Source organism: Megascapheus bottae, chromosome 25 (genome assembly GCF_031878675.1).
Source record: "Megascapheus bottae isolate mThoBot1 chromosome 25, mThoBot2.hap1, whole genome shotgun sequence".
Taxonomy (NCBI): domain Eukaryota; kingdom Metazoa; phylum Chordata; class Mammalia; order Rodentia; family Geomyidae; genus Megascapheus; species Megascapheus bottae.
In genome coordinates, this window is record NC_143533.1 from 2,270,395 (window position 1) to 2,289,358 (window position 18,964).

The following is an 18,964-nucleotide window of genomic DNA, read 5'->3' on the forward strand; positions in this document are numbered from 1 at the left end:
CTGGGTCCCCAGCGTGGGCAGCAGACTGGAAGGGCCCCTTGTCCCCTTTCCATCTGAACACAAGACCACCAGAACCACATTTACCAAAGCTAAACGATACCAAGCACTGCTGGCTTGACACCTGTAATCCTAGCAACTCAAGGAGGCTGAGATCTGAGGATCACAGTTCAAAACCACCCCAGGCAAGAAAGTTGGTGAGACTCTTTTTTTTTTTTTTTTTTGGACTGAGACTCTTTTTGGGGGGCCAGTCCTGGGGCTTGAACTCAGGGCCTGAGCACTGACCTTAGACACATTTTGCTCAAGGCTAGAGCTCTGCCACTGAGTCATAGCACCACTTCCGGCTTTTCTATGTATGTGGTACTGAAGAATCGAATCCTTCATGCATGATAGGTAAGTCCTCTACCAGGCCCAGAGACTCTTATCTCTGATAAACTACTCAGAAAGAACCAGAAGTAAAACTGTGACTCAAAGTGGTAGAGCACTAGCCTTGAGCAAAAGAAGCTCAGGGATAGTACCCAGGCCCCAAGTTCAAGCCCCAGGACAGACAAAAAAAAAAAAAAAAAGGTGAATTATAGTTAGGGTTATGACATTAAGGTAGAAATCAACGGCTAACTAGATTCATTTCAGTTAATCTAGGCCAATCTACTTAGACTAAACTAATCTTAATTAGATTGAGAAACTAGCTTGATTCCTTTGTATTTACACACGTTCACACATGTTGCTACTGAGGCTTAAACACAAGGCCTTGCACTCTCAGACTTCTTTTGCTCAAGGCTAGCATTACTAACACTTGAGCCACAACTTCACTACTGGCTTTTACATGTTTAATTGTAGATAAGAGTCCCATGAATTTTCCTGCCCAGGCTGGCTTTGAACTGCGATCCTCAGATCTCAGCCTCCTGTGTAGCTAAGATTACAGGTGTGAGTCAGCTGGTACCTGGCTTAAGAACAGAATCTTATATTTTGCCCACAACTTGCCTTCCTGGAGTATTTTCTAGTATATTATTGTACCTCAAAGATAAGTGCTATCTTGTAACTGAATTGTGTGATTAATAAATCTTCTCAAAGACACATGAAATGTGTTCATCTAGATCAATAACATACTGATTCATTTTGCGTGTTGTCACAATTTACCATGTTCTATTTATTTCTGTTTTTATTTTTATTTTTGCTAGTTCTGGGGCTTGGTACTGTCCCTAAGCTTCTTTTGCTCTTGGCTAACACTAACCATTTGAGCCACAGAACTACATCTGGCTTTTTCTGTTCAGGTGGTACTGAGGAATGGAAGCCAGGGCTTCATGTGTGCTTGCAAGCACTCTACCACTGAGCCACGTTCCCACATTTATCACACTATGGAAACTGGGCTGGCCTCCAACTGCAGATACTTCTGCAGTGGCCATTAAATGCCAGGATTATTACAATGTGATGTCACATTGTCAGTCCAATATGGCTAAATCAGAACACATTGGTCCATTTTTCTATGGATGGGCATTGGAGTTGTTTCAGGATTTTCCTAATAATAAGAGAGCTTCGGGGGAGATTCTCAAGCAAGAAGTCTAGTTCAATTTCGCCTTGACTGTGCCACCAAGAGTAGAAAGACTGAATTATAGGGTTTAATGATGTTCGTACTTGCTAGAAAATACCAGTGTTTTCCTCCTGAAGAGATCACTCCAAAGCTGAGTGAGGTGGCTTATACCTGTAATCCTAGCTACTCAGGAGGCTGAGATCTGAGGATTGCTATTCAAAGCCAGCCCAGGCACAAAAATCCATGAGACTCTTATCTCCAATTAAGCACTAGAAAACCAGAAGTGGTATTGTGGCTCCAGGAGTAGGGCAGTAGCCTTGAGCTGAAGAGCTCAGGGACACTGCCCAGGGCCAGAGTTCAAGCCCCATGACCGATGAGAGAGAGAGACAGAGAGAGATGACTCCCCATAAAACTGCACCAGCAATGTGTAGGGGATTCCTCCAGTCTCCTTTGCTGATACATGGTACTGTCAAACTTTATAGCTTTTTTCTTTTCCTTTTGCTAATTGAGTGCTGAATTAATAAATGGTGGGGAAACAGTGGATTGTTTCCACCAATTTTTAGAAAAAAAAGTCTATTCATATGACAATGATTTAGCTTTCAACAACTGAACATTCTTTCACTCGCTTCTAAGAAGGCAAAAACAAAAAGCAGTTGAGTATCACCCCGAAAATATTCTAGAAGCTAAATGTATCTTATGTGATATAAATTACCAAAAAAAGAATATATATACATATAATATATACATACACACATATATATATATATATATATATATATATATAGAGAGAGAGAGAGAGAGAGAGAGAGAGAGAGAGAGAGAGAGAGAGAGAGAGAGAGAGAGAGAGAAATACCCAAGTGCTGGTGGCTCACACCTGTCATCCTAGCTAGTGTGGGAGGGTGAGGTCTTATCTCCAAGGAAGAGTGATGTCTCAGGTGGTAGAGCACCAGCCTTGAGAGAAAAAGCTAAGAGAAAGTGCCCAGGTCCTCAGCTCAAGTTTCAGTACCAGCACACCACACAAACACACACACACACACACACACACACACACACACACACACACACACACACACACAAATTAACTAGCAAGAAACCAGAGATGGAGGTGTGGCTCCAGCAGTAGAGCTCTAGTCTTGAACAAAGAAGCTCTAGGACAACACCAAGGTCCTGCGTTCAAGCCCTAGAACTGGCACAAAATAATTTTTTTTAAATAAAATAAAAATTTAGGACTGGGAATGTGGCCTAGTGGTAAAATGCTTGCCTAGGATGCAATGAAGCCCTGGATTTGATTCCTCAGTACCACATACACAGAAAAAGCCAGAAGTGATGCTGTAGCTCAAGTGGTAGAGTGCTAGCCTTGAGTAATAGAAGTTCAGGGACAGTGCCCAGGCCCTGAGTTTAAGCCCCAGGAATGGAAAAAAATAAAAATAAAAATTTATAGGAATAGGGCCGGGAGTTTGGCCTAATGGTAGAGCGCTTGCCTAGCATGCATGAAGACCTGGGTTCGATTCCTTGGTACCACATGCATAGGAAAAAAAAAAAGCTGGAAGTGATGCTGAGGCTCAAGTGGTAGAGCTCTAGCCTTGAGAAAGTCTAAGGACAGTGCTCAGGCCCTGAGCTCAAGCCCAGGCCTGGCACACACACACAAAAAAAAATTATAGGAATAAAAGTGGCCAGAAAGAGTTCTGTACTGCTGAAAGGAGACTACAAAAGTGAGATTAGTAATTTCAAGAAGTGAACCAAATATAGAATTGCATTGATTATATCCAGCAGGAGTTTGAGGATATAGCTCCGTGCTTACCTGCTTGTTTAACATGTGTATATTTCCATCCCTAGTAGAAAAAATAAATTACCCTAATCTAATCATTTTGTGTATTGCGCTTGTGAGTGCATTTTATCATAACTCATAGGACAGTGGTGTCTACATAAGAGTATCCAGGATAGGGGGGTGGAGGGGAGGGTAATGAGGACCAAGACATGTGAAAGGGTATCGATATATGTGAATTAATACACCTTCTATCTGGCAAATATCATGTAACCCTTTTATTAATTACAATAAAAATTTAAAAAAAAAAAAGAGTTTCCAGGATAGCTGAGTATGGTGACCTGTGTCTGTGATCCCAGAACACAAGTAGGTCATGGTGTGGAGATTAACCTGGACTATACCAAAAACTTGAGGCCAGTTACATTGTGAAACTCTGCCGGCCGGGAGTTTGGCCTAGTGGTAGAGTGCTTGCCTAGCATGCACGAAGACCCAGGTTCAATTCCTCAGTACCACATACATAGAAAAAAAGCTGGAAATGGTGCTACAGCTCAAGTCATAGAGCTCTAGCCTTGAGAAAGCCCTGAAAGGACAGAGCTCAGGTCCTGAGTTCAAGCCCCAGAAAAAGCTGGGCAAGGTGGCTCATGCTGTAATCCTAGCTACTCAGGAGGCTGAGATCTAAGGATCATGGGTATCCCAATTAATCACTAGAAAATAGGAAGTGAGGCTGTGGCTCAAGGGTAGAGTGGTAGCCTTGAGCTGAAGAGTTCAAGGACAATGCCCAGACCCTGGGTAGAGGAGTAGCCTTGAGGTAAAGAGCTCAGGGGCAGTGCCCAGGCCCAGAGTTCAAGCCCCATGACCCACAAGGAAAAAAAAAACAGAATGAAAGAAGAAGGGCTAGGAATGTGGCTTAGTGGTAGAGTGCTTGTCTAGCATGTATGAAGTCCTAGGTTCAATTCCTCAATACCACATAAAACAGAAAAAGCCAGAAGTAGCACTGTGGCTCAAGTGGTAAAGTGCTAGCCTTGAGAGGAAAAAAATAAAAAGAAGGTCAGGGACAGTGCCCAGGCCCTGAGTTCAAGCCTCAGGACTGGCAAAGAAGAAGAGAAAGAAGAGGAAGAGGAAGAGGAAGAGCAGGAGGAGGAAGAGGAGGAGGAGGAGGAGGAGGAAAAAGAAGAGTATGCTGGTGAGCACAGGTATCTCACACTTGTAACCCTGGCTATTCTGAAGTCTAAGAATTGGAGAATCAAGGTTCAAAGCCAATCCAGGTGGAAAAGCTCAAGAGACTCCTATCTCCAGCAAAAAGCCAGGCTGGTGACATAGCTGGAGTGGTAGAGTGCTAGCTGTGCAGCAAGTAAGAAAGTGAGCATGAGGCCCTGATATCTCCCCTCACACCACCTCCCCAAAACAAAGTAGCCAGGATGAATGAGGCTTAGCAAGTTTTTCACTGAGAAGAGCAAATAGATCATAGTAGGCCAAATTGTAATACTGATTCCATTCTTCCCACAGGTACCGACTCTTTCTTCTTCTTTTTTTGTTTTTTCTTTTTTGTCAGTCCCAGGACTTGAACTCTGGGCCTGGGCGTTGTCCCTGAGCTCTTCAGCTCAAGGCTACTGGCCCTATTCCCTGAGCCACAGCACCACTTCTGGTTTTCTGTTGGTTAATTGGAGATAAGAGTCTCACAGGCTTTAGTGCTTGGGATGGCTTTGAACAGGATGCTCAACCTCCGGATTAGTTAGGATTATAGGCGTGTAGCACCCGCCCAGCTAGAATACACATTCTTCTTCTGACTGGAGTCTAATCCAAATGGATCCTGCCTAAAGGGTCTGGCTCATTGATCTCATAGCTGATTGGTTTAGGCCTTTCCTAAATAGTTAGCTAAAGACTAGAGTGAAAGGATTTAGATTCTATCTTTGGGTCTCTGCATCCTGAGTGCTGGAGTTTTAAGCTTGTACTGCAACCTCAACTCACTCAACTTTTTTTTTTTTTTTTTTTTTTTTTTTTGCCAGTCCTGGGGTTTGAGTTCAGGGCCTAAGCACTGTCCTTAGGTTTTCTCAAGGCTAGAGCTAGATCGCTTGAGCCACAGAACCATTCTGGCCTTTTTCTATGTACGTGGTACCGATGAATTGAACCCCGGTCTTTGTGATTGCTAGGCAGGCACTCTACCACTTGGCCAAAATCCCAGTCCCCTCATTCAACTTTTTTGCATAGTGAATTCTTTTTTTCTGATTCTGGGGCAACTCAGAGCCTGGACACTGTCCTTGAGCTTCTTTTGCTCAAGTATAGCAATTATCAGTTGAGCTACAGCTTCATTTCTTTTTCTTCTTTTTTCTTTTTTTGGTAATTTACTGGAGGTAAGAGTCTCCTGGACTTTCCTGCCCAGGCTGGCTCTAGAAGTACGAGCATGAGCCACTGGTGTCAGCCTTCACACAGATTTTTTTTTCCTTTTTTGCTCATTTTAAAAAAAAATATTAACATTGATTTTTACATCATATTTCATATGTCATGTTTAACAAACAAGTATTCAAGAAGGGAGTCTCTATATACAATCACTGGCACATAAATTTTAGAACATAATTAAAATTAAGCTGAGCATTTGTATGTCACAGATACATATTAATCTATGCACTGCCCTTGGACTTTCTCAAGGCCAGAGCTCTACCACTTGAGCCTCAGCTCCACTTCTGGCTTTTTTCTATGTATCAAGGAATTGAACCTGGATCTTCATGCATGCTAGGCAAACACTAGGCCAAACTCCCTGACCCCATCATAGATTTTTATGTCTATGTAGTTATGTTTATATCTCTAAGACCATGTCCATAACTTTGGGTACCCAAATATTGAGTCATCGCTGTTGTACTGTTTGAATCTAAAATTCACATATTAAGGATACCATGCGCCTTTTGTTCCCTTGGTCTTGACTTATCTCACTCAACATGATTCACTCTAACTTCATCCATTTCCCAGCGAATGCCATTATTTTTTTTGTGTGAGATGGCTATATAAGAATTCCACTGTGCATATATATATATATAATATCAAATTTTTTTGTATCCATTCATCTGCAGTAGGGCATCTGGGTTGTTTCCATTGCTTAGCTATTGCTTCATACAGATTTTTAAAGAAAATCAATTACCCCTGAAATGGGCCAAACAGCAAGAAAATTTCAGTAAAGAACTGAAGATAATAGTAGAAGAAAATTATTATATACAAAACTTTGGCCGGGAGTTTATCCAAGTGGTAGAGTGCTTGCCTAGCATGCACGAAGACCCAGGTTCAATTCCTCGGTACCACATACATAGAAAAAGCCAGAAGTGGTGCTGTGGCTCAAGTGGTAGAGCTCCAGCCTTGAGGAAAAGCCCAAGGACAGTGCTCATGCCCTGAGTTCCAGCCCAAGACTGGCAAAAAAAGAAAACATGTACAGCATTCAGTGAAGTTGTGTTAATATCTTGGAAGATGTCTAATAAAGAGCCATAGTGAAATACAGAGAAAAGGAGACTTCACAAATGCCACCAACAGACACAATAAGTCAGAACTTGAGTTATCTCCAGCTATCTGCAGGATACAGACATGAGGTATGGGTTTAAATAGACAAAGAATCCAAGTCAGGGAGCAAATACACATTGTTAAATAGTTGAAGACACAAGCAGTACACAGAATGGGTAGAGGTGGTGAGACAGGCCCTTGCCTCAGGATTGGTCAGCTAGGGGCCCCATCTGGTCTCCAACTTGGTTTCCAACTTGGCTGTAAAGTGATTGCAGGACAGAATGGCTCAGGCAAGGAACATACTTACAAAACGGAGGCCAGGAAGATAAGCTTGCTTTCAGTGAAGTACACATATGCTATGTCAGCTACTGATGTGTTAAGAAATAAAAATAAAGAGGTAAAAATGACAGCCATCAGTTGGGGGTTGGTAACCCTACCTATTCAGGGAGGCTGAGATCTGAGGATTAGCAGTTCAAAATCCTGAGCTTCTTTTGCTCAAAGCTAGCATTCTACCACTTGAGCCAAAGTGCCAGTCCTGGCTAATTCTGTTTATGTGGTACTGAGGAATCCAATCCAGGGCTTCATGCATGCTAGGCAAGCACTCTACCTCCAAGCCACATTCCCAGCCCCAGAAGGCATTCTCTTCTACAGATTCAGAAAGGGTGTGATGATTAAGAGTCCGTTTCTTTACCTATAAATTGGATATTATAGCGGTATTGACCATTCTGGTGTTTTTAATTGAGATTGTTTAACTGAGATTTATCCAGCCATCACTATTGTGCCAAGCCTGGGCTTAAACTATGGGAATGTATTTACTTATTAATCCATACCAATATAGTAAATCAATCATTCAGAATATTTCTTGGGGGTAGGAGTGCGGCCGGGTGGTAGAGTGCTTGCCTAGTATGCACAGAGCCCTGGGTTCTCTTCCTTGCTACCACATTACACAGAAAAAAGCCCGAAGTGGTACTGGGCTCAAGTGGTAGAGCACTAGCCTTGGGAATGCCCCAGGAAGAGGGGAGGGAAGGAGAGAGAGAGAGAGAGAGAGAGAGAGAGAGAGAGAGAGAGAAATTTCTTGGTATGGATGGGATTGAGAAAAATAGGAGAGAAAGATGGAAGAGGTGACATTGATCAACATGCATTCCACTCATAAACATAATTGAAATCGCTTATACAACGGCTTTATTGTGTGTGTGTGTGTGTGTGTGCATTCATGTGCCAGTCCCAGGGCTTGAACTCAGGCCCTAGGCACGGTCCCCGAGCTTTTCTGTTCAAGCCTGTACCCCTTGAGCCAAGGCTCCAATCCCAGTTTCCTCTCCTGAGCTGGCTTTGAACCGCGATCCTTAGGCCTCAGCCTCCTGAATGGCTAGGATTTCGGGTGTGGGCCACCAGCGCCTGGACTCAGTATTATTTGGGGGGATTCTGGGGCTTTAGACTCAGGCCCAGCACTATCTTAAATGGCGTTTTACAGTCAAAAGAAACTCGGCAACGGGGGAGTGAATCCGGGTAGGCTCTCATTCAGCCCTGGGGGGGGTCGGGTGGGGCAATGGTGATCCATTCCCACGCAGCCCCTGAATTTCCGAGTGCGGAGAGTTTTGAGGTCCTGGGCCAGTTGGTTGCAAGGTGAAGCGCTTGCATAGCAACCAGCTTTCAGCGTACCCGCCCTGAACTTGATGGACAGGGGGACAGTAGGAAAGGCGGAGCTACCGGGCCCACCCTAGGCCACGCCCACCCTAGGCCACGCCCCTGGCCGCGGAAACTCCACCCCCCCGGGCTCACCCAGTGAGCCGTTCCCCTCAGGGCCTCCGCCTCCCCCTCTCCGTCGGAGCAAGTGGTATCTCCCGTTCGTTCGGGTTCCGCCCTCCGAATCACAAAGCTGGGCGGGGGGCGGGGAGGGTCACGTGGGCCGGCCGGTGCGCTTTGTGACGTCGTGGCCCCGCCCTTCAGCCCGCCTATCGGCGCACGCTCGGCCCCGCCCGGTACGCGCGCTGCCCGTGCAGTTCCTGCTTAAGAGACCCCGGAGTGGGGCGCTCGCCGGAGTCAGGCCGCGGCCGCCATAGTGGCTGGCTCGAAGCTGTCGCCGTCGCTCGGTGAGGGCCAGGAGAGCGGCCAAGGAGAGAGGGGAGGGGGTGGAAAACCAAACCAAACCCCAAAAACCCCCCCCAAAAACCCGAGAACCAGGCAGCCGAGCGGAAGCCCCTCGTCACCGGCGCGGCCGCGTGCGGGTGTCCCGAGTCCGCGGTTCAGAGGAAGGGAAGCAAGGCCAAGGCGAGAGGAGCGCGGAGGAGCCAGCGAGCAGGAAGAGCGTCCGGCGGTGTCGGCGGTGTCGGCTGCAGCCCCTCGGCCGCGCGGGCTTGGGGCCCGGGGTGGTGAGGAAGGGCGGCGGAGGCCTCCCCTCGCGGCCCGGCGGCGGCTTTGTGTCGGCGGCGCGGGGAGCGAGGGAGGCGGGAAAGGCCCGAGAGGCGGCAGGAAGGAAGGCAGGAAGGCCTCGCTCCGCGCCGCCCGCCCGCCCGCCGGCTCCGCCCGCCCGCCCGCCCGCCGCGCCGCCCGCCCGCCGCGCCGCCCGGCCTAGGCCGCGGGCGCCTGCCGCCCCCCGGGGAGCCGGCGGCCGGGGTGCGTGCGTGTCGTGTGTGTGGCGGGGGGCCGGGCGGGGAGGGGGGGGGCCCGCCGACGCCGGTCGTCCGGAAGCCGGGAGGAGGCGACCAGGCCGCTCGTGGACTCGGGGCCTAGTGCCCTCTGCCTGCGGCCTTTCCCCGGGGCCCGGGTCATCCCCCCCTCCCTCCCATCCACGGAAAAGAGCGAGCGAGCGAGCGATCCGCCGGGAGGTGCGGCCGCGCTATGGACCCCTGACCCCCGCGGGGGTCCCCCGGACTCTGTAACGTTGTGGACTGGCCGCTACTGACTGCACCGCCTTGCCCCCCCCCCCAGCCTCCCCCACCCGTCTCCGGCGGCTTGTAGCATGAGCGAGCGGGACCCAGCCGGGTGACATTGTGCCGGTTGGCGGATTCTCGATTTCTTCTCCCGCCCTCCCCCCCCCCCCCCGGCCCCGCACCCCTACCCCGCCCCAGTCCCTCTTCCACCCCTCTTAATGAAGCGCTTCTGAGTCTCCGTGGGCGGGGGGTTGTCCTGGATTATTGTTCTCACGAACCCCCCCCCCCTGCTTGTGGTTTGGGGAGGGGTATTTAATCTGGAGGCCTTCGGGTCCTTCGGTGTCTGTTTTTTTTTTTTTTCTTTCCTCGTGTGTGTACATATTTTGCTCTGAAAAAGTTGATAAATATACGTATATTGAGAGTGTCCACGTCTCCTCGCTGAACCGTAGGAGTCCCTTTTGGCACTATGTCTTGTGTACATTATAAATTCTCCTCTAAACTCAACTATGACACCGTCACTTTTGATGGACTTCACATCTCCCTCTGCGACTTAAAGAAGCAGATTATGGGGAGAGAGAAGCTGAAAGCTGCGGATTGCGACCTGCAGATCACCAACGCGCAGACGAAAGAAGGTAAGCCCGCCCCCGCCCCCACCCCGGGCTCCCGCCAAGGCCGGGGTAGTGGATGATTGCTAAGTTAGAAGGTGCCTGACTCTGGTTAACCGCCGTTTTGGTTCGTTGTAACACTGCGGATACAACTTTTCATTGATAAGCCGACCTTGGAGTTGAAACTGGCATGTTTGGTTTCTGGAGCAGGGGTCATCGGAAAACGTGGCAGTCTGATGACCTTCTGGAGTTTTTTTTAAGTGTGCATATGGGGATGGTGGTGGTGAATGAAAGGGGGGCTGATGAGTCGAGTTCCTTGGGGCGTTTGCCTGGTGGTGTTCATTTGTTTTTCACCAGGAGACCCTGTCTGTGCAAGGATTGGTATTTGTTAGCGCAGTGACAGGCATAACTTCTACTTTTGTGTAGCCTAACTATGCAGTGGAAGTTAACAGAAGTTGTTTGTCCTTTCTCCACCCTCCCCCAGGTATTTACTTAAAGTTGCCTGTGTTGTGGAGAAAAGAGCCCTTCATTTTCATACACTGAGGATTTAATGTCGAAATGTTTTTTTGGAACTTGAAATAGTCTTGGCCTGTGCGTAAATTTCACAGTTAATTCAGTCATTCGGACATTACTCTTAAGTTTAGCAATTCAAGAGAGCTCAAAAGTCCTGGACACTCAAACTAGTGATTGATTGCTAGGCTGGCCCTCTATTACTAGGCTACTGCCATGTGTGTTGTTAGTAAAGCATGGTTAGAATCTTAAGTTCTTTCTCCTGTGTTTAAAAATGTTTTATATAACAGAAATTCAAAAGTAGATAAATGTGACAGTCTTTTCTGACTCTACTTTTGTTTTGATTTTTCCAGAACAGCAATGCTGATATGTAGTTTTTTAGTAGATTGGTATAGATTGGTTTAATGAGATTTATTGTGGGATGTGAAGAAATAGGTAGTTTTTAAGGTAGTTTTAAGCTGATCATTAACTTTGGCATAATAGGTGGTGGTTTAAAATGGTGATTTCCCCCTTCTCCTCCTTTAATCAGTAGTCTAAATTCTGTCATGGCTTCTGTCATTTACAATGCAGAAATAAATATAATTGTATTAGACCGAGGATCGGCATTATTGGTATGTAGACACTTGAAAATATTTATTAAGGGAGAATTTATATGACAGTAGATTTGAAGCAATAGTGTCTGCTGTTTCCTTCTACTAAAATGTGTCCCTTTGGTAATTGGAATTATATCTGTATGTCTCCTACTTAGAAAGAGGAAAACTTGGTGGTCAAGGACAGTTCAGAAAGCTTTTTTTTTTTTTTAAAGTATATCAAAAGCATCCCAATAATTGTAGACACTGTTCATAAGTAGATAGATTTGTAGGCATCTTGCTGTATTGTGTATTTATGAATGAGAGGAAAAATAAAAATGAAACTAGAGGATGTCAGGAAGTTTTAAATACTATGCAGGTTTCATTTTTACTGCAATAGTAACGATTGAATCATTTGGGGCCAAGCTTTGTCCATCTTATCTACCTAATAATCAAATAAAACTTAAGGAAATAAGTTGTGGTTGAAGGAATCTGGTAGTTGAAGAGTTTTCTGACCTTGTGTTTTCCTAGACCGGGAAATAGATGATCTAGACCCTGAAATCCAGAGAGGAGCTTATAATTGAATGAGCTGCCGTTTTCTGGAGGAGGAGCTGTGGGAGACAATTGCTTCTTATTCTATCAAGTCAGGGGAGAAAAAGATACTCTTGACAGTAGTACATGGGAGATGTTACCTGTTACAAGGCAGTTAAATGAGAATGTCCCTTGGTTGGCATTATTCAGTGCATTAAAATAAATGAACATAGATGTTGCAGAGTAAATGCTAAAAGCCTGATTAGGAGATTACCTAAGAATGTTGAACTGTATTTTTTGTCTGTTTGAATTAATGTTCAAGTTACCTGATACTACATGCTATAAAACTTTCCTTATAATTTGAAAACTTGTGTTTAGGGCCATTAAGTCTTGGTAAGGCTAAAATGCTTTGATCAGAATTCTGTGTTTTGGGATGGAAGAATCCTGCTTGTCTCTAGACTATATTTCACAATGATCCCAAGTGAACTTTCTATATGTGAAAAATTCTGCTTTTATACTTTTCTGTGCTCACCCCTAACAATAGCCTTCCTTCTGAGTGTGAAGTATTTTTTAAAAGACTGATTATATCGTCTGGGAGTTTGGCCTAGTGGTAGAGGGCTTGCCTAACATGCACAGGGTCAGGGGTTCAGTTCCTCAGTACCACATACAAAGAAAAAAGCCAGAAGTGGTGCTGTGTCTCTCAAGTGGTAGAGCTCTAGCTTTGAGAAAGCCCAAGGACAGTGCTCAGGCCCTGAGCCCAAACCAGCCCAGGACTGGCAAAAAAAAAAAAAAAAAAAAAAAGATTGTCTTCCTACAAATTCACTTAGTCCTCCATCCCTGCCTTTCATATTTCAAAACTTAAACACTGGCAGGTCTTTGAAATAAACTACTCATTAAGGATTTATGTTAAATGTAAGGCACCTTTTAGGTTTGAAAGTTATTGTAAATACAGGTACTTAACCTGATCAGAAAATCTGAGGGTATTGGAACACTGACTTTAGTACCATTTTAGCTATATTGTACTGATCAAATTAATATTTCTTTGAGAGCTATTGTGACATCCATTGGCATATTGTTAAAAATAAGAAACTTGCTAGCTTGGTGTCTTGGTACATACCTATAATGCCAGTACTGGGGAAAAAGGATTCACCAGGCCAGCCTGGCTACATAGCAAAACCTTATCAGCAAACAAAACAAAAAACACTTCCTGTCTGATGTTTGACAAGTTGGTTTTTTGTTGGTTTGTTTGTTTTTGCCAGTCCTGGGGTTTGAGCTCAAGTGCCCAGGCACTGTCCTTGGGTTTTCTCAAGCTCTGCCACTTGAACCACAGCACTTTTCTACGTATATGGTACTGAGAAATTGAACTTGGGTCTTTGTGCCTGCCATGTAAGCACTCTTAACTGCTAGGCCAAACTCCCAGCCCCAGAATTAACGTTTTTCTAAGTTGATTAAAAATCTTACATCTTGCCTGTGGTTCACACCTGTAATCCTACTCAGGGAGTTAAGATGAAGGCCCAAGGAAGCCAGCCTCTATCTGTAAGGCTCTTACCTGGTGGTAGGGTACTACCTTGAGCCAAAAAGTTCAGGGATAGCATCTAGGCCCGCCCCCAGTTCAAGCCCCAAGACCAGCAAAAAAAAAAAAATCTTGCCAGACATTGGCCTAGCTGCTACCCAAGGAGGCTGAGATCTGAGGATCCCAGATCAACTGAGCCTGGGCAGGAAAGAGCCTTATGCGCCTTATCACTAACCTAAAAACAAAAAAAGTGGGAAATGGAGGTGGGCTCAAATTGTGTGCTAGTCTTGAGCAAAAAAACTGACAGTATTCAAGTCCTGGTTTTAATCACAACAGCAAAAATCCTCCATCCTCCCTACTTCTGATTTTTTTTTTTCCTTCTGTTTAGGTTGCTTAGAATTTGAAGCTGTTGTGAACTTAGAAAAAATGATAATCCTAGATAAATCTAGAAAATTAAATCATTTTTATTGGATACCTATGAGGTGTAGCCAGCCACATAGAACATAATAAAAACAACCCTGGTGTGAACAGTTTAAACAGGGAATACTAAGTTTTGTTTTTTTTTTTAATAATAAAGCTGATACACATTTATCAACTTTTTGGCGGCATTATGATTTGAACTCAGGGCTTCTTGTTTGTCAGACAGGTGCTTTCCACTGAGCCATACCTTCACTCCCAAAGATAATACATTAAAAGCCCAAAATTCATAGATAGGCAATAAACTTGAAGAAATGCAAAGTGCAAAAAAAAAGTTGGCCACTTTGTGATGCTAAATAAGTGGACCCACTATTTGGTTGGGGGATTAAGGGAGATGATACATTTTGACAAATTCATTCCTTAACAACTCCTTTTACATTAGTTAAGCTCCAATTTCCTTCTGGATTTTATATATATATGTGTGTGTGTGTGTGTGTGTGTGTGTGTGTGTGTGTGTGTGTGTGTGTGTGTGTGTGTGTGTGTGTGTGTGTGTGATTTTTTTTTTTTGCCAGTCCTGGGGCTTGAACTCGGGCCTGAGCACTGTCCTTGGGCCTTTGGGCTATCTCAAGACTAGAACTCTACCACTTGAGCCACAGCACCACTTCTGGCTTTTTCTATGTATATGATACTGAGGAATTGAACCTGAGTCTTCACGTATGCTAAGTAAGCACTCTACCACTAGGCAAAACTCCCAGCCTCTAGATTTTATTCATAGAGAAGTATTATAGACAAGCCATTTAATAGAAAAATAGCACTCATTCTTCTTGCTTGTTGGTCTTAAAAAGTGATATCATTATTTATCCATTTATCCATTCTTTCTCCATATTCTCAATATACAGTGCAGGAACAAGACTTGAAACTAACATTTGACTCCCCATTTTACACCTGTCACATCCTATTACAGGCTATGATTTGTACAACCTAAGTCTTGCCTCTAACTCCCAGGCCATCACTTCTGTCTGGACTAGAGATAGTGTTAACTAGTCACCCTATTTCTACTCTTGTCCTAGCATGCATTCTTAACATAGATGCCAGAGCAGTCCTTTTATCACAATTGTCAATACTAAATGAAGATCTACCAATGAGTTCCTATTGTGTTTAGAAATGAATCAAATGCAGCCAGGCACTGGTGGCTCATACCTGTAATCCTAGCTACTAAGCAGGCTGAGATTTGAGGATTGAGGTTCAGAACCAGTCAAAGCACAAAAGTCCATGAGATTCTTACCTCCAGTTAGCCACCAGACAACTAGAAGTAGTGCTGTGGCTTAAGTGGTAGAGTGCTAGTCTTGAGCTGAAGAGCTCAGGGACAGTGCCCAGGCCCAGAGTTCAAACCTCACGACCAACAAAAGAAGAAAAAAATGCATGTTCTGTATAACCTTTGTTACCTATATTTCATGTCAATCATTTTCATTCTCTTTATCCCTGAAGTCCTTTCATTTTTTCCCTTTGCCTAAAATACACTAGCTTTTTGTGTATCTGACTTCTCAGTTTTAAGTCAGGCTTTTCAGAGGGCTTTTCTTTGAATCAACATTCTATCCAAAGTGGCATCTACTTTCCAGTCATTTTTAGAAAACACTTTTCTGAGCCAGCTGCTAGTGGCTCATGCCTATAATCCTAGCTACTCAGGCTGTTTGAGGATCGTGGTTCAAAGCTAGCCTGAGCAGGAAAATTCATGAGACTCTTTCCTCTAATCAGCAGAAAACTGGAAGTGGATTTGTGGTTCAAAGTGGTAGAGCACTAGCCTTGAGTAAATCCAGCTCAAAGACAGTACCCAGGCCTTGAGTTCAAGAAGCCCCATAACTGACACACACACAAAACCCTCTTTTGTTTGCTCATTTAGTTTACAACAAATTACTAGTCATTTACCTAAAAGGACTAGGTATTCATGTTCTTCTGAGTCTTAGGTTCATTTTCTATAAAATTTGTGTTTGATTGAGGGCTTTCTCATTCTGGAGAACTTAAAATGCCTGACTTTTATTTTTTATTTACAGAATATACTGATGATAATGCTCTAATTCCTAAGAACTCATCTGTAATTGTTAGAAGAATTCCTATTGGAGGTGTTAAGTCCACAAGCAAGACATATGTTATGTAAGTACAAAAAAATCTAATATTAAAAAAAAGACATTTAAAAATTTTAGAGGAAGGGGTTTGTTTTTCCTGATTTCTGGTCTGATTAAATTATCTTGGCTTGTAAGAAAGAGAAAAACGATTATTAGGAGAAAATGTTTGCTCAATAATGGCCTATTTTCACAGAAATGTACATGTCATAAAGATTTATCTTACAAATTTTGCCAGCATCTAGTAATGCAAGTAATATGTGCTCCTTGCTTCTTCCCAGTAAATGTTTTAAGAGGTCATAAACTGTAGGATTTATGCTTATTACTCTGGAATTGGTCTTAGAATCATTAAAAATTTCTGGAATATGCCAGTCATAATAAATGGATGTTTTAGAACGGAAGTTAAATAGGTATTTCTTGGAACTTTGTTTTGTATAGATCACGTATGAGTGTCTTCTATAATATCTTCTGAATCCTAAGTTAAAAGAGCTGAACATTTTTTTCATTATTGCAGTTACCAAATGAGCTTAATGGTCTGTGCTTTTAGTTTTTTCTTGGTTGGTTACGGGGCTTGAACTCTGCCTGGGTGCTGTCCCTGAGCTCTTCAGCTCAAGTCTAACGCTCTACCACTTGAGCCACAGCGCCACTTGTGCTTTTAGGTTTAAGTACTTTTAAGAATTCTAAATGATATAATACTATAATAAAATGCTATACTATGCCATGTACTTTAAAAAACTATATTGAATATTAGCCCAGCATGGTGTTAGATTCCCATAATCTCAGCCTTTAGGAGGTAGAGACAAGGGGTTCATGATTTTTCCAGCCAGCCTGGACTCTGTACTGAGACTCTGTCACTAAAACAAAACAATGTATAATATATATAAACAAATTATATATATATATATATATATGTGCATATGTGTATAAATAATCATACCATTTCTGGGGACATGTTGATATTCCAAAATAATTGAGAATGGAATTGTTTGAAGTACCTGACAAATTGCTTTCTATACAAAATTATGTTCAAATATAATTTTTTTCCCAAAATGTCTCAAGAATTGGTTGAGCAAATACTAGAAAATAAAAAGCACAAAGCCATTTAAAGGCTACTTAGATTTCGTTTCCTGTCTAAACAGAAAACTTTTTGGGTTATTTGCATATTTTTTTAGAAATCAGATTGTCCACTTCTATATAAACACACTCCATGTCTACCTTTTGGGAAATGTTCTAAGTGGCAAGATGAGAATTTTTCTGTGTATGCATGTGCTAGTCCCAGGGCTCAAACTCAGGGCTTGAGCTTTTTGTTCTAGGCCAGTTCTCTACCCTTTGAGCCACAGCACCACTTCAGCTTTTTCTGTGTATGTGATGCTTGAGGAATCAAACCCCCAGAGCTTCATGCATACTAGGCAAGCACAGCCCCTTCCCCGCCACCCCCAAATATTTATTTATTTTTGCCAGTCCTGGGACTTGAGCTCAGGGCCTGAGCACTGTCCTTGGGCTTTCTCAAGGCTAGAATTCTACCTCTTCTGGCTTTTTTCTATGTATGTGGTACCAAGGAATCAAACCCAGGCCTTTGTGCATGCTAGGCAAGCACTCTACCACTAGGCCAAACTCCCAGCCCCCCCAATTTTTTTTTTTTTTACCCACAAATGTACCTGAAACTTTTTAAAAGGTGATAAGAATTAATCCAAATTGCTCGCTATTTCTGAAATGACTGTTTAAAGCTTTGTACTCGGAAAAGTTGTTTTTCTAAAAATGTATGATTAAAGATAACATTGAGATTTCTACACAAAAATTTATGAATTACTAGTGTTTCTTTTTTTTTTTTTTTTTAGAAGTCGAACTGAGCCAGTGATGGGAACTACAAAAGCAGTATGTAAAAACACAATCTCCCACTTTTTTCTACACAATACTTTAACCTTTATAATGTTTCAGTGAAGTAAATCATTTTAGAACTTAATAACCAACTGATGATAGTACATATTGTAAATAAAATGTATTTTAATGACAGTTCAGTTGAACATGAATATATGTGGCATAATTTGCAGTTTTTCTGTAGAAGTGGGTAATTTGTGCCCATTGCACTGTTTCATATTAAAGATGAGAGCATTCTCCCTGTATGACTTTGCGTTGTACAGTACTGTATGATTGATTCTAGATCATGTAGGTTCTACACTGATGAACATGATAACATGTTCTACATCTGTCTGTCTATAGTTAGTATTTTGTATGTATGTACAGGCTGTTGTGTGCTTTTTGTTTCTTGCAATAAAAAATGTTTGGAGTGTATATTTTGCCATTTTCACGTTGTATCACTTAGTTCATGTTAGATTCCACTCCCCTCCGCCCCCCTCCGGGCCTTATTGATGGCTTGCAAAAATGCACTAGCAAGCCGGGCGCTGGTGGCTCGCGCCTGTAATCCTAGCTACTTAGGAGGCTGAGATCTGAGGATCACGGTTTGAAGCCAGCCCGGGCAAGAAAGTCCCGAGAGACTCTTATCTCTAGTTATTTACCTAAAACCAAAAGTGGAGCTGTAGCTCAAGTGGTAGAGTGCTAGCCTTGAGCAAAAAAGCTCAAAGATAGCGCCCAGGCCCTGAGTTCAAGCCCCAAGACCAGCACAAAAACAAAAAAAGAAAAAAAAAAAGTATTAGCAACATGAAGAGCTTTGATGCTTTCACCAAGTTGAAACACATCTGACCAGTTGAAAAACACCAGCCCACCTCTGGTACAGCTTTGTTACAACTCTTGCTTTATTTAGCAGTTTGACATTCCACCCTTTGTTTATACACATTATAAAATGAAAACAGAATTGTTCCCTTCCACCACCAGTACCGTGTCTCATTAGTTTTCATGATTTCGTACAGTTTAGGTATACTGGTTTCAAAACAATACAAAAGCTCACACTTCTACCTAATCTGTTCAGATATCAAAATTAAACATTTTTTCTTATATTAAAATACTGTTATAGGTCACTGAAAGCAGAAACTTATCAAAGATAACTCCTCTTAACCAGGAACCCCCATAACATTTTTTATATTGACAGATTAATCATA

At 43.3% G+C, this 18,964-nt stretch overlaps 1 protein-coding gene across 5 annotated transcripts in view; it reads left to right on the forward strand.

The window, feature by feature from the left end:
• The first annotated feature begins 9,987 nt into the window (after positions 1-9,987).
• Positions 9,988-18,964, forward strand: part of Rbbp6 (RB binding protein 6, ubiquitin ligase) — a 34,607-nt gene continuing 25,630 nt past the window's right edge. For all 5 annotated transcript variants that reach the window (XM_090357850.1, XM_090357853.1, XM_090357852.1 and 2 more), the window contains exons 1-3: positions 9,988-10,275; positions 15,840-15,939; positions 17,747-17,783. In XM_090357850.1, coding sequence (XP_090213976.1) covers positions 10,110-10,275; positions 15,840-15,939; positions 17,747-17,783 — 303 coding nt within the window. In that variant the 5' untranslated portion in view covers positions 9,988-10,109. The remainder of the gene's footprint in view (positions 10,276-15,839; positions 15,940-17,746; positions 17,784-18,964) is intronic.